Source organism: Poecilia formosa, unplaced genomic scaffold (assembly GCF_000485575.1).
Source record: "Poecilia formosa unplaced genomic scaffold, Poecilia_formosa-5.1.2 Scaffold680, whole genome shotgun sequence".
Lineage (NCBI taxonomy): Eukaryota > Metazoa > Chordata > Actinopteri > Cyprinodontiformes > Poeciliidae > Poecilia > Poecilia formosa.
Window position 1 is genome coordinate 129,887 of NW_006800619.1, and position 15,092 is coordinate 144,978.

Genomic DNA, 15,092 nt, shown 5'->3' on the forward strand with positions numbered 1-15,092 from the left:
TGTGACATCTTGTGGTGCTGTGAACAGTGGGAATGGCTCCATTTTCAGATTAAACCAAAACAGATTCTGCATGAGGAAAAGGATTCATCATATCTAGAATAAAGATTTTATTGCTAATTTTGTGTAAATTGTTACATGTTTTAGAACCTGTTCCAAAACTGAGATTTTTTTGTATCTATAAAAAGTTGGATGTTGTTTTCTCCCACTGTTTTAAAACCTGATGTGTTGAATTCTTTAGTTTAACTCAGTAGCACATCTTCTTGGTGCAGTGCTGAAGTCTGAAACTGTGATGAATGAGTCACACATTCCAGAAACCAGTAAGTCCTGATGACAAGTAAAAAGTAAAAGAGATACTAAACTTCATCAGAAAGCACTTGTGTTTTCTACGTATCGACGCCGCAGACAGACTGATGTAGACGGACAGATCAGAACAGAGAGAAGTCATAATGGGGAACAGGTAAGAGAAATATGTTTACAGTAGTATTTTAGTGATATTAAACCTGTTTACTTAAAATTGTGTTACTGAATAACTAGTATGTAATCAGATGAGAAAAGGGCTGATCAGTTCTACCTCAGTGTGCATGTAGGATTTACTGGATCATAACACCCAAAAGATAAAACGTATTTAAATATTTTAACTGTAAGTCAACAGAGAATGACTTAGAGTTAAATTATTAGTTGCTAAATTATTAGTTTCATTAATTTTTATGAAGATGTGAGATAAATCAAAGTTGTATTTATGCAGATCTGCACAACAGGGACCTCTGTTGTTCAGATGGATGAAAGGTTGCAGATGAATAATAATAATCAGATTATGTTGGGGACTCTAGTTTTTCCTGCACTACAAGGAAGTGTGACATGTTTAGTTGTCATGTCTCATTTCAGCTACAACATTATTGCACAGGAACCAAGAAACTCCTACTGAGAAATGAAATTATGTTACTTTGGTCTTCTACATGATTATCATTATTAATTGGGACTCTGATTCCAAGGTTCTCATTCTTCATGCACAACTTCTTGGCCCTTTGCACCTTTAACATGAGAACAAAAAGTGAAACTTCCTCACCATTTAATTAAGGGATGTGAGTAACATGACAGCAGTGCTCCCTTTAATAAGTGTCACTAAAAATACAAAACTGTGAAAGAAAAAACAAAATAAAACAAACAAAAAGACGATTTTCTCAATCTTTGCTTTTTGGTCACAATTAATTATTTTTTAAATTTTTAAATTATGAGACACAGAAAACCTGAGTAATAACAAAAATACATAAGATAAAATTAATTGATTTTTCAAGGAAAAAAAGTGTACAAAGCAGCAGCTATGCAAAAAGAAAATAATTTTTCTCCCTTGTTAGAACATGAATCAGTTGTGATTTACCAGGTTTTTAGAAATCTGAGTTCAGTTTGACCAGAAACACCGAACCAGGAAACCATTTAAAATATAAGCTGCGCCTCAATCTACAGAAATTATTCACAAAAGGATAACAGACAGTCGTTTACATCTGTTACTTACAAAGTGATTTATTTGGTTTTCAGATTTTACTACAACCACAATATGAGTCATTATCCACTAATGAATAAACGAAGCAACAAGAGTTACTGGCATGATACAATTATACCAAGAGCAAATAGATAATGAATAGAGGAGGTTACAAAAAGCACATAAGAACAACTGAAGTGCTGGAGGCCACATTTACCTCTGTAAAGGTCAAAGTTCACGACTCTAATGTGCAAAAAAAGATGAGACAAAATGACATAAATGGGAGGATTAATGGGGGAAAACAAAAGCTGACTAAAAACATTCACTTACAAATGTCTTAAAATATCTCAAAATATTAAAATATAATCATCTTTGTGAAAGATGTGTCTCATTGCATCTGGGATAAAACAAGCAAAGCATTTGATTAAAAACAACATGATACCAACAATAAAATATAATGGTGAAGCCGTGAGGGCCTGGGTTTCTGGACAACCTGCTGCTTCCCACAAAATAGACCAACATAAGGACAGAATCAAGATTTTTGGAAGTGATGCATGCAAAATCTATAGAAAGTTTTTGTAATCCACTGGATTGACAAAATTAACAGCTTGAAAATAACACAGATTTATACATTTGTATGTCTGCTTTAGAATTATGTTTTATGCTAAATCTATTCATTTTTTCCTCTATAGGCTGTGTAAGGAAACGTCGGAAAAGCCAAAAAAGTCAACAAAGCCGAAAAAGCCGAAAAAATCGAAAAAATCGAAACGATCTCAAAAAGTTGAGGAAGACAGAATAAGGTAAGCTGAAGACTCCAGATGCTGAGTGGTCACCTTAATTGTTTAAGTTGTGTAAAAAATCCTTTTGAAAATTACATAATATACCATGCAATGAAAAAGTGTTTGTCCACGTAGATGTTTCATCTTTTTTTTCTTTTATGTCACACTGAAATGTTTCATATCATTAAATAACATTATTATTGAATAAAGACCTGAGTAAATATAAAACGGAAATGGAAAATTATTATTTCATTCATTAAACAAAAAAGATATTAATTCCAATCTGGTCCTTTGGCTGCCCCCAATAAAACCATAAACTATATGTGATTAAACTATTTTTTTCAGAAAGTTTAGCTCAGCTTCACATGGCATAGAGAGAACATCTCTAAGGACCAAATGATCTGAAAAAGTTACAAATCATCTAAAAAACACAATCAGTAGAAAACATCTTTCAGGAGACAAACAGAGTTTTTATGGCATTGAATTTATCAATGTTTAACTCCAGGATGCAATATAAACTTATAGTTCTGTTCTAAAGTCTGGTAAAATAGTGAAGAATGCAACAAAAAGGCAATTTGGTAAAATGCAGTGAAACAGTCAGGTGTCACTGCATTCTGCATTTTTTGTGAAGAAAATTATTTCTCAACAAATAAAATTCCCATTAAAAATGCTTAAAATGTTAAAGGGAAAGAAGGAATGGAGGGTTAGGAGGCACAGGTGAAAATGTTGTTTTACCACAAATTGGACTATTTAGAGTTGTGGAAGTGAAGAGAATGTGAGATGGTAAAGTTCATGTAGGGCTGGATGAGGACACAAAATTGGCATTGTTCATTCATGGTCCATTATTGGAGAAATGAAGACTTTACTACATTTTCATGCATGTTTCAAATTTTCATAATTTCAAATTGGTGGGATTAAAGTCTTTTGCTACTATAGTAATACTTTTATAATGGTGGAAATGTTCATCCTGTGATTTTTTGACAGTCTTAGGTCTTCTGGTGAAAATGAACTTCAGCAGACAAAGTAAGTTGTTCAATCAATCTATAATCTCATAACAATGTGATTGGAAATTAATTGACCAGAATATATAACATACATTTAAGTTTTAAGTGCAATACCAGTACTTCAGGATATGTACTATTTGTCTCACATTAGAAATATTCACACATTTTATTCTTCACTCTTTAGAGCTGCCCTCGAACAAAAAGAAAAGGAGCTTGAATCAGTTAATAAAAGGTATTTTTCACACAACAAGCTAACAGAACATGTTTCAGCCTCAGATATTAGGATGCCAAGTGTAACATTTATTCTAACTTTGCTTATTTAATCATCATAAAAGAAGTTTAATGTAATACAAGGTGTCTGATGTTTCTGCTGAATCTATTTATGAAGAACATAATCTGTTATGTCTTTAACTCAGACTGACTGAGACAGAAACAACTCATGAAAAGAAGATCCAGGAGATCAAGTCAGTATTATTCAGTGTCTTCAATGATTTTATTACTTAAAACATAGACCTCTGTTCCTCAATGTTCATATAAAATTTAGCTGAGATGACATTTAATACAATTATTTCTCAATATTTTAATTGTTAATTTTCACCTCTGCAGAGAAACTTTAGAAGAAAAGGAAAAAGAAGTGGAAGCAGCCAATGAAAGGTAATTCTAGGAAGCTACAAAAGATATTGGTAAAAAAAAATTACTTCTGACTTTCTAAATTCATCTTAAATTAAAATAGTCTTAATTTTACTTCTGAAATTCTGAAGCACACTAGAATCCTGTTGAACTTCTGCAGTTTGTATGTGTTATAAGTTTGTATCTGTCATATTTTAAAACAGATTGACGGAGACAAAATCATCCCATGAAAATGAGCTCCAGGAGATGAGGTATTTTTGTTTTTACATGGGACCATGACTGGAATATATTTACTGATCATAGAGTTTAAGTTTACATGATCGTAAAACTCTTGCAGTTTTATATAAACCTTATATAACTTAATCACATTTCCTTTTGAAATATGCCTTCTTTCAGTTGAGGTTGGGTTGAAATAAACATGCAGTATACTTAAGCACTTTGTAGTTTCGTCAATTGACAAAATGGCACTTGTGATTTATAATTTGTCTCAAAATAATGATAAAAGATTTTCACTCATTCTATTCATCGTTCAGATCTGAACTTAAACAAAAACAAGATGAACTGGACTCAGCCAATCAAAGGTATTGTTCCCACAATCTGCGATAACAAATTATGATCCAAGTAAAGATTTCTGAGAGTCTCAGTTCTATGATTTCACTCCCCAAACTATTCTGGTATCTTTACTGCAGACTGACTGAAATGAAGACGTCGCATGAGAAGGAGCTTCATGAGATTAGGTACGTATCCATATTGTCAATATGATGTCATCACAGAGTCAATACCTTAATAGTAAATTATTCACTGACGCATCTCCTTTACACATGATGTCCTCATTTATAGATCTGATCTTAGAAAAAATGAAGAGGAACTGAAATCAGTCAAACAAAGGTACGGCACAAATGTAGCATATTTCCAGCATAAACATATGTATAACAGCATAAATAAGATATAGTTCAGGGATTCGACTGAAGGACAACCTTAATGAATCTATTCATAGATAATGTCACCCTGTTCACATAAAAGTTAATAATTTTGCAGAATCTATTGTGAAGAGTTTTTGAATGCTATATTTTTAACACAGATTGACTCAAACACAGACCTTGCATGAAAGTGACCTCGAACAAATCAGGTTAGTGTTTTGTGAGTCAGCTTTCTGATGAGCCCAATACTAAATCACCAAATTAACAATGTTAATTGTTGAATGTTGAGCAAAGTTATGATCTTTAGATGTGTAATGTCCATGGATTTGGTTCTTAACATTTCACATGGAAATTAGCCATTAGTGAGATTTACAAACACTTGTGACCCCAACTATAAGTGCAACTTGTTAAGACACTGATTACTTTGCTGTGAGTGCTCACAGTCATCTCCAACAGAGAGGATAGTTTCTTGCTTAAAACAGTAGATGCTAATTCCTGATCTTTCTGAAGCCTTCTGTTGGCATCTTCAGGAAAGCTCATAGAAAACTATCTGGTTTATTATTTCCTCCTATTTATCAGAAATTGAATAATGGCTGTTTTTATGAAATTGTGTACCGTATTTTCCGCACTATAAGGCGCACCTTCAACGAATGGCCTATCTAAACAGATAGTGTTGTTGCGCAGCACCCTCTCCCCTCTTCTCTCTCTCTCTCTACTTCCCTTCTCAGAGGAGGGAGATGTCCTACCAGCTCTCCGTCTAACGGGTGAATTGAGTTTCCTAAGTCTGCTGGGATTTACCCTATCCAGAACTGAAGTAAATTCTGCTCAAGCTGGCATCGAGAAAGACTAGCCTGGTTTCTAATGACCTCCATCCAGATGTCCCACCCTTTTTCACCCTGTGAATTAGCCAGATAGAGCAGCCCGGAATCAGCTAGTTTCACAGAGCACACCTGTTAACGGTCGCTCTTTCTCTTTATTACAACTTGCACTTGTTACTGAACCAGGTAGGTTTTAGTGACTCTGGTGAGTCCCAAGGGTGTTGTTTAGGCTAAAGCAACCTATAAAACATTTTCCACTTTCTCCTCCCAGAATCAAACTTCATAGCTATTTTACAACTATCAAAGAACTTTAAGGTGACTCATTAACTGAATGTCCACAACATCTTTTAGATTTTCTTTATGCTAATTATTTTATTAGTAAGGCAATTTTGCAAGAGTCAGTACAGCTTAAATCAGTAGCAGAAATAATCAAATAAGTAAAATCAATAATCTAGCCTATCTTTCCCTAATGCTGACACTGTGAACTAAAAAAGGGAAACTTTGAGAGAAACAGACGGAGTTTGGCATCTTGAACCCCAGAACTGGCCTGATGATGAAAAAGGTGTTGCAGCAGCAGAAGGCTCCCAGTACAGGAAGAGTACTGAGTCAGAGCGGCAGATCTCGGGCCTCAGGGTGACTTCCTCATGCGCGTAGCGGTCCTCAGCTTCTCGTCTTGCAGCTCTGTAGCTCCTTTCTCCTCGTCTCACGATCTTTCTGGTCCATCGAGATGTAGATGAGCTGGTCTCATGGAAGGAACACACCAGTTCTTCCTCTTTGCCTTTGTTCTTTGCCTTTGTCTTTATCTTCATCTTTGCCTTGGTCTTTGTCTTTGGGGTCTCGAACCCAGCTGAGAAAAGTGCAATTTGAAGCCACATGTTGCGGGGTCAACGGGTTGGTCCCTATGTGCAGAACAGTCTTCGGCTCTGTGGCTCCAGCTCTTCTTCAGCTGCAGAGTTCTTTGTCCATCTCGATCTTGGCTCGAAGCTGCCTGAAGGATCCAACCAAATATTCCTCTTTTGCACCCACCTTATAAAGGGTTTATCCACCCTTTTGGTGCATTTGCATTGGCTAGCTTTGTTGCTGTGCCTCTCATTGGCCGACTACTTGGACAGATGATCTCATATCCATCACCGTCTTGGAGACATTATGACCTGATCTCTGTTCTAATGACCCCCGAGTTGCTCAACAGTCCTCCTATGTCTGTTGCCAGGACACAATAACAACCAGATTAATATTATTACAGTCTGACTCTACTGTTGGGTCTTGATGTCACCTGTGTAATTAATCAGTTTTAAAGGTAACTTTATTCATTGTTTTTATTAAACTAAAATCTCCAGCATGGGGAAGTGGGATGAGCTCCTTTTCTCAACAATAGGTCAGTCAAACGTTATTAACTCAAACTTTATTAACTCAAACTTTATTAACTCAAACTTTATTAACTCAAACTTTATTAACAAACCAGCGTTCTGACAACTATCCCAGCATGCACCACGCGCTTCTTCTTCTACGGGCAAAAATGAAGTCGGCGGCTGCTTACCTGTTGCTAGACCTGTTGTGGCTCAATATTGGTCCATATATAAGGCGCACTGGATTATAAGGTGCACGGTCGGCTTTTGAGGAAATTGAAGGTTTTTAGATGCTCCTTATAGTGTGGAAAATACGGTACTTTCCTGTTCTGACCCAGTGTAGCTGTTTGGAACAAACCGATCTCTAACCAATGCCTTAGGTAGATTTTACAACAAAAACATTTGAACAAATCTTAAAGGAGAACCTTGCTTTTACTGGTCGTTGAACAGTTTCTGTAGTCATATGTTTGAAACCTATTTATTGGCTCCATTTGTGAAGTGTTTCGAGTGAAAGTGCAGTAAGTGTGAGGATTTAGTTGTTAACCATGAACAGGTGGATTGCTCCTGTAGTACACGGGTGAGATCATATCTCAAACTGAACAGTTTGAACATCTTGAACAGTGAAGGAGAGGTTTATGCATCTGGTTTCCTTCTTATTGTCAGTTTTTACTGTCTTGACATGGTACCAGATAAGTTACAGATGGGACTCCAAATAGGGAATTCAACTTCTGATTGTAGGCGCAAGGAAGTAACCTGTATTAAATGTCAAAATGTACCGACTTTGTTTTAATTAATACATAGCATTTACATATAAATTTATGGTGAAAACTTTTTTGTCACAGATCTGCCCTGGAGCAGACAGGAAATGAACTAAAAGCAGCTGATCAAAGGTACGTCAATAAAATACAGATGAAGATATTACAATTCATAGTTTTACAACTGTTGGCTGGTTGGTTAACATTAAGAAAAAGCATTGAAAAAAATACATGTGTGATGTGTTTTCATGTCATATTTTCAACAGACTTAATGAAACAAAAACGTCATATGAAAACAAACTTCTTCAGGCAAGGTGTGTAAAGGTCATGAATGCAACATTCGTTTCTGCTGGAAACTTATAATATCTACTAAAATTTGACATAGACAGCATGAGTTCATGGAAAGATTTATGAAGTGGATATTCAACCTTTAGCTTAAAATAACACTGTTGTCTTTGACATATCTCCCTTAACTCTTTACAGATCTGAGTTGAAGCAAAAAGAAGAACTGAATTCAGCTCTTCAAAAGTATGGCTCAAAAACCTAACATAATAGAGTATAAAATAGTTTAATTCAGAATGTTTAAGTACACCTGATAGTTTATTTCTGAAGTGGAATTTGAAAACACAAATTTGAAGTTTATTTTTATCTTTTATGTTTTACATAGGCTGATTGAAGCAAAGACGTCTGATGAAAATAAACTTCAAAGTGCGAGGTAAACCTTTTCTAAAAAGGGTAACTTCAGAATAAAAGATTGATCAAGTCTTTTAGCATGTGAATGAGTTAGATATGTGCTATTTTTCTGTATTCACAGCATTTTAACTTGCAGGCTAGTCAGGAAATGAGAAGTACATCTGATGTCAGCCAGTCAAAGATACTTTGATGTTGCAGTTTATAATACATTAGGGTTCAACTCATCGTTCTTCCAGTTTGACATGTGGAAAGTTTAATAGTTTCGATGACCTGGAAATAGTTAAAAAAATAATGCAACTCAGCAGTTTTTTCCTTTGATTAGAAAGTCAGTCTGTTATAAATTTCTCTGTTTTAACAGCCTGCCTGAAATACAGAGTAATTATGTAGCTGAGCTCCAGCAGACGAGGTACGATTTGTTTCTGTATCTATTTTAGCTTTGAATAATGACTGAAGAACATTTTATTTAATGAACATTGATCAAAAGAACACATTTTTATTATTTCTTTTTAAAAACATGTTATAAAGCATTAGAAGAATCTACATTAGTAAATAAAAGGCATTGCAGTTAACATTATTAATCTGCATGTCAGTATTTTTTGAGTTACTTGTGTTTATTAAAAATAAAACATTGACAGTAACAATAAACTAGATGGCAATTTGCTAATGATGTTAATTTGAAAAGAAAAAAAATAATGGTTGAATCAAAGATTTACTCTTATTTCCACACAGCCTCATTGCTGAAAAAATGTCTCTGGAAGCAGATCTTTATGATGTGAGGTAAAATCTACCTAACTAAACACAATGATGAAGCACAAACTTTTTCTTGATTTGATGAAGAAACTCGGAACATTCTGATTTATTTACTGACATGTTTCTAATGCAAATAATTTCACCCTTTATAGATCTGCTCTAAAACAGAAAGAAGAAGAACTAATATCAGTCAATGAAAGGTATTTTCTTCTCACAAAAACCTGAAATAACAAATTACAATATGAGATACAAACCTGATTGTTTCAGTTCATTTTACTGCAGAATCAATAAGAATATTTATCTATTGCCTCTTTATCACAGGCTGAACAATGAGCTCCAGACAGTCAGGTATTTTTCTACATATTTATTTTACTTGGACAATAACTAGAATGTATGGTTTTGGGTTGCAGTAAACAAACACATTGAGGATTTTCAGAAATTGTATTCTACATTCTCAGATCTTTGCTCAAAAATAAAGAAGAACTAGAATCAGCTAATAAAAGGTTTGTTCACACAACAATATAATGTTCTTGTTAAATCTGTGTCATGAAGATCATGATCTGTTATGTCTTTAACTCAGACTGACTGAGACTCAGATTTCTCATGACAATGAGATCCAGAAGATCAGGTCAGTTTTCAGAGTCTGTATTTACAGGAGAGTTAAAGTGAGTTATTACTTTAAATGTCAATTAAACTTCCTAAAGGTTCAAAAATAATTTGTTAAAATGACATTTGGTCTCATAGTTTCTCCAACAATGTTTTAATGGTTAATATTCTCCTCTACAGGTCAACTTTAGGAGAAAAAGAAAAAGAATTGAAATCAGCCAATAAAAAGTAAAGAACACATCATATTCTACAATATTTTATTTCTTACTTTCTACATATTTAGGTATTTCATACATTTATTTTCGTAGAAATGTATGAAACACACTATAATGTTGTTCCTGCAGTATTTGTATCATGAGATTTAATCTGTCATGTTTTAAAATAGATTGACTGAAGCAAAAACATCCCATGATGATCAGCTCCAGAAAATGAGGTATTTTCTCTGTTTTTACATGAAATATATGAAAACACAGATATTTGTCTCAAAATGAGAGACAGCCATTTTTTCACATTTTATTGTTTTCATTCTACAGATCTGATCTTCAACAAAAAGAAGAAGAACTAAAATCAGTTAATAAAAGGTATTGTTCACACAAGTTAACAGAACATGTTTCAGCTCCAGATATCAGGGCGATAAATGTAAAAGTTCATCAAACAGTTTGTTTGTTTAGTGAAGATGAAAGAAGTTCAATGCTTTGAAAGATCTCTGATGTTCCTGATGAATCTGTTTTATGAAGAAAATGATCTGTTATGTCTTTAACTCAGACTGACTGAGGCTCAGATTTCTCATGAAAATGAGATCAAGGAGATCAGGTCAGTTTTGTTAGGTTCTGTATTTAAATGAAACCATAATCCAAATGAGTTACTCATTAAAACGTACATTGCTGTTGCTGACAGTTCATATGAACTTTAGTTAAGATGACATATAATTATATTGTTTCTTGAAACATGTTTTTATGGTTAATTTTTGCCTCACAGATCAACTTTAGAAGAAAAAGAAAAAGAATTTAAATCAGCCAATGAAAGGTAATGCTAACAAGCTGATGGAAGACATGGCAGTTTAAAAATATTTTAATTCTATAAAATAGAGCAAGAGTGTTTCTTTTCCTAGAAAATTATGAAATGCTAACATAAGATTTTATCTGTCATTTTTTAAAAATAGATTGACTGAATTGAATACATCCCATAATAATGAGCTCAAGAAGAAGAGGTATTTTCCTCCATATGTTTTTACATGAGATATTGACAAGAGAGATATTTGTCTCAGAATGAGAAAAAGCTTTTTTTTATTCTTCATTCTTCAGATCCGACCTTAAACAAAAAGAGAAAGAACTAGAATCAGTTCATAAAAGGTATTGTTCACACAAGTTGTATTTCATATCCAGATATCAGGATAAGTGGAAAAGTTCATCTAGCACTTTGCTTGTTTAGTGATGATGAAAGAAGTTCATGTTCCTGTTGAATCTGTTCATGAAGATCATGATCTGTTATGTCTTTAACTCAGACTGACTGAGACTCAGACTTCTCATGAGAAGGAGATCCAGAAGATCAGGTCAGTTTTGTTCAGGTTCTGTGTTTAAAACACATTGAGACAAAAACATAACATGACAATGAGCTCCAGAAGATAAGTTTTTTTTCTCGATTGTTTCCACATGGGATATTAACTAATTATGATAACAAATCACAGATTGTGAAAATATCAGTGATATTTACAATAAAGTATCAAAGTTTGTGTGAAGTTGTAGAAAGCTGAAACATCTTTTGCACATTTAATTTTAAAACAGGAAAAGAGAAGAAGAACTGAAGTCAGTCAATCAAAGGTATCATTCCCACAATCTGAAATAAAATATAAAAGTTTACATATTATTTTCATTCATCAGTTCTGGGATTTTACTTTGTAATCAAGTGTTTTATTCTGGTGTCTTTACCACAGACTGACTGACACAAACATAAATCTAGAAAATGAGCTTCAAAAAGTGAAGTAAGTGCAGAGTTGATTTTCAAATAACTCAATCGCATTGATTATTACTGATATGTGGAGAAGAGCTTGGATTACCTTCATGATCCTGAGGTCTACAGATTCAGAATTAGTTTCACAGAACCACCTTAGACTTGGTCTTTTGTCAGAAAGAAGTTATCTTTCTTGTGGAAATATATAAGTTAAATATGTAGTGCAATAGAGCACTTTGTAATTTTAAGAGCTCATTATGAATAAATGATCCTATTTACCATTTGTCTCAAAATAATATGGGATTTTCTCTCATGACATGATTAATTCTTCAGGTCTGACCTTACACAGAAAGAAGAAGAACTTAAATCAGAGATTAAAAGGTATTGTTCACACATTAAGCTAACAGAACATGTTTCAGCTCCAGATTTTAGGATAATAAGTGTAAAAGTTAATCTAAGTTTGTTTAGAGATCATGAAAGATGTTCAATGCATTGCAAGTTGTCTGATGTTCCTATTGAACCTGTTTTATGAAGAACATGATCTGTTGCATCTTTAACTCAGACTGAGGCAAAAACATGTCATGAAAAGAAACTTCAGATTAGGATTTTTTGTTTTCACATGAGATTGTGATTAGAATATATTTACATATTATAGACCATCTAAATATTAGTGACATAACAAAATATTAAAGTTCTTGTGATCTCATAGAAATCTTAAATAAAGTTTGTGATATTTCATTTGAAAACAGGGAAAAAGAAGAACTGAATTCAGTCAATCAAAGGTATTCTTCCTAATGAATCTATAACGTATTACAATTTAAATATCATAATCTGAGAGTCTCAGATTATGAGACTCTCCTGTCTCTAGGATAGTCACTCTCAGACTTTCCTAGAACTCATCAGTTCTGGGATTTTACTCCAAGCCTTTGTAATTAAATGCTTTATTCTGGTATCTTTACCACAGTCTGACGGACACAAAGACATCTCTTGAAAATGTGTTGCACAAAATGAAGTAAGTGTTTTTCATAGTTGACTTTCATGTGAAAGTCATGTGTTTAGTTATTGAAATGTGGAGGAGATTCTACATGATCCTGAGGTCCAAGGATTCAGTCTTAGTTGCACATAATCATCTTGGAGTTTTCTGGTAATATATTGGTTACTCTGCTTTGTTGCAGTTGGTTTGAAGTTGCGGTAAACATTTAGTGTATTAAAACACTTTGTAATTTTGTTAAACGTCATTATGAATAAATCATCTTATTTCCTATTTGTCTCAAAATGACAATAAGGGATTTTCACACATTTAATCCTTTATTCTTTAGATCAGATCTTGAACAAAAAGAAGAACAACTACAGTCAGTTAATAAAAGGTTTGTTCACACAACTTGTTAACAGAACATGTTTCAGCTCCAGATATCAGGATGATAAGTGTAAAAGTTCATCTAACAGCTTGCTTGTTTAGTGATGATGAAAGAAGTTCAGTGTATTGCAAGTTCTCTGCTGTTCCTGTTAATCTGCTTGTTGAAGATCATGATCTCTTAAATCTTTAACTCAGACTGACTGAGGAAAAGACGATGCATGAAAAGGAGATCCAGGAGATCAGGTTAGTGTTGTTCTGGGTCTGAATTTCCTTGAGATTCTGATGTGGATGAGTTATTAATTAAAACATAAGTTGTTTGTCCTAAAAACTTATATGAACTTTAGCTAAGATGACAAATAATTGTATTATTTATTTTTCCTCTACAGAGTTTCTTTAGAAGAGAAAGAAAAAGAAGTGAAATCAGCCAATGAAAGGTATTGCTAAAAAAACATGACTCAAAACTATTTCAGTTCTGCCTAAAAACATACAATAGTTCTACTTTTACTAGGACATTATGGGACACGCTGCAATGCTGTGATCTTTCTGAAACATTTGTGTCATGAGGAATTTTTATCTGTTGTAATTTAAAACAGACTGACTGAAGCAAAAATATCCCAGGAAAATGAGCTCCAAAAGATGAGGTATTTTTCTCTATTTGTTTTTACGTGGGACATTAAATCTGGGGTACATAACTTTTTATAATTTTTTTTTTTTTTACATGTTTTTGAAATGGTCACCATGTCCTGACAGTAATATGAGTCAGATGATCTGTGGGGGAAAAAAATCAAGCTTCTCCCAGAGCTAATATAGCCGTCTGAAGAAACAAGATGAGAGCCAGGAATAATGTCTTAGTGTGGTCAATCAAGCTCGTGTATGCACTGCTCAATGTGCTTGTGGCAGAGAAACAATTTACTGTTCCAGAAAAAGTGTTTATGCACCGTCATCGGTTGCCATGATATCTAGCCTGAGTATTTATGGCAGCCTCTGCTGATGGGAGAAGCTGTAGCATCACAGAGAGAAAGAGTGAAGGAGAGTAAGCAGCATGTACATGAGGATGATTAATAGTGCTAAGACCCTCCTCTTGACTCCGATTGGTTGTTTCTGACCAAATGGCATATTTGTGCATTTGGCACTGGGAGCACTGGTGGCAACGCAGGAAGGAAGAGGAGCTCAGCTTTTTCACCTATTTTCTGTCTCAAACTATACTATCATTACACTGTATTCTTTATAAAGGTTACATATCTCAGCTTTAACTTACAAATGATTGCTTATCATAGGCTGTAGAAACTTGAGTAATGTCTGCATCACAACATCAAAGCTCTTGTGAGGTGATTTTTACCTTAAATATCTGTCTTATATTTGCTTTGGAAAAAGGAAGAAGATCTGGATCAGGGGTGGGCAATAAAGGTCCTGGAGGCCTGGTGTCCTGCAGCTCTTAGATGTATCTCTGGTCCAACACACTTGAATCCAACAGCTGAATCGCCTCCTCAGTGCAGTCAGGTTCTCCAGAGTCCTGCTAACAACCTCATTATTTGACTCAGGTGTGTTGAAGTTGAGACACATCTAAAAGCTGCAGGAGGCCGGCCCTTGAGGCCTGGAGCTGCCCATCCCTGATCTAGAGTCAATCAATCAAAGGTATCGTTCTCACAATCAGAAATAAAACATTACATTTTAAATGTTTTAATCAGAGAGTTTCACTTCATTCATTTCATCTGTGTTGGAATTTTACAAAATCTTTTTAATTAAAGGTTTTATTCTGAGATTTTTACAAATGAAACAAAAACATCACTTGAAAAAGAGTTCCAAAATGTGAGATAAAAATTCTTCACAATAAGTTTTCATATTACCCAATCGGGGATAATTTAAACGATCCAAGGATTTCTGCTGAATCTGTGTTTGAAGAACATGATCTGTTATAAATTTCTCTGTTTTAACAGCCTGCCTGAAATACAGAGTAATTATGTAGCTGAGCTCCAGCAGACGAGGTACGATTTGTTTCTGTAT

At 34.1% G+C, this 15,092-nt stretch overlaps 1 protein-coding gene across 1 annotated transcript in view; it reads left to right on the top strand.

Annotated features, from left to right (window-relative positions):
- The first annotated feature begins 364 nt into the window (after nucleotides 1-364).
- LOC103130826 (interaptin-like) overlaps nucleotides 365-15,092 on the top strand; it is a 41,928-nt gene continuing 27,200 nt past the window's right edge. Inside the window, exons 1-35 of the mRNA XM_016666201.1 lie at nucleotides 365-457; nucleotides 2,173-2,280; nucleotides 3,244-3,282; nucleotides 3,448-3,495; nucleotides 3,680-3,727; nucleotides 3,870-3,917; nucleotides 4,097-4,144; nucleotides 4,427-4,474; nucleotides 4,583-4,630; nucleotides 4,734-4,781; nucleotides 4,975-5,022; nucleotides 7,820-7,867; nucleotides 7,999-8,046; nucleotides 8,216-8,260; nucleotides 8,400-8,447; nucleotides 8,784-8,831; nucleotides 9,155-9,202; nucleotides 9,328-9,375; nucleotides 9,497-9,523; nucleotides 9,634-9,678; nucleotides 9,756-9,803; nucleotides 9,962-10,009; nucleotides 10,167-10,214; nucleotides 11,086-11,133; nucleotides 11,286-11,333; nucleotides 11,566-11,601; nucleotides 11,715-11,762; nucleotides 12,065-12,112; nucleotides 12,481-12,513; nucleotides 12,696-12,743; nucleotides 13,051-13,098; nucleotides 13,284-13,331; nucleotides 13,475-13,522; nucleotides 13,682-13,729; nucleotides 15,026-15,073. Of these exons, the coding sequence (XP_016521687.1) occupies nucleotides 447-457; nucleotides 2,173-2,280; nucleotides 3,244-3,282; nucleotides 3,448-3,495; nucleotides 3,680-3,727; nucleotides 3,870-3,917; nucleotides 4,097-4,144; nucleotides 4,427-4,474; nucleotides 4,583-4,630; nucleotides 4,734-4,781; nucleotides 4,975-5,022; nucleotides 7,820-7,867; nucleotides 7,999-8,046; nucleotides 8,216-8,260; nucleotides 8,400-8,447; nucleotides 8,784-8,831; nucleotides 9,155-9,202; nucleotides 9,328-9,375; nucleotides 9,497-9,523; nucleotides 9,634-9,678; nucleotides 9,756-9,803; nucleotides 9,962-10,009; nucleotides 10,167-10,214; nucleotides 11,086-11,133; nucleotides 11,286-11,333; nucleotides 11,566-11,601; nucleotides 11,715-11,762; nucleotides 12,065-12,112; nucleotides 12,481-12,513; nucleotides 12,696-12,743; nucleotides 13,051-13,098; nucleotides 13,284-13,331; nucleotides 13,475-13,522; nucleotides 13,682-13,729; nucleotides 15,026-15,073 (1,640 nt within the window). The 5' untranslated portion in view covers nucleotides 365-446. The remainder of the gene's footprint in view (nucleotides 458-2,172; nucleotides 2,281-3,243; nucleotides 3,283-3,447; nucleotides 3,496-3,679; nucleotides 3,728-3,869; nucleotides 3,918-4,096; nucleotides 4,145-4,426; nucleotides 4,475-4,582; nucleotides 4,631-4,733; nucleotides 4,782-4,974; nucleotides 5,023-7,819; nucleotides 7,868-7,998; nucleotides 8,047-8,215; nucleotides 8,261-8,399; nucleotides 8,448-8,783; nucleotides 8,832-9,154; nucleotides 9,203-9,327; nucleotides 9,376-9,496; nucleotides 9,524-9,633; nucleotides 9,679-9,755; nucleotides 9,804-9,961; nucleotides 10,010-10,166; nucleotides 10,215-11,085; nucleotides 11,134-11,285; nucleotides 11,334-11,565; nucleotides 11,602-11,714; nucleotides 11,763-12,064; nucleotides 12,113-12,480; nucleotides 12,514-12,695; nucleotides 12,744-13,050; nucleotides 13,099-13,283; nucleotides 13,332-13,474; nucleotides 13,523-13,681; nucleotides 13,730-15,025; nucleotides 15,074-15,092) is intronic.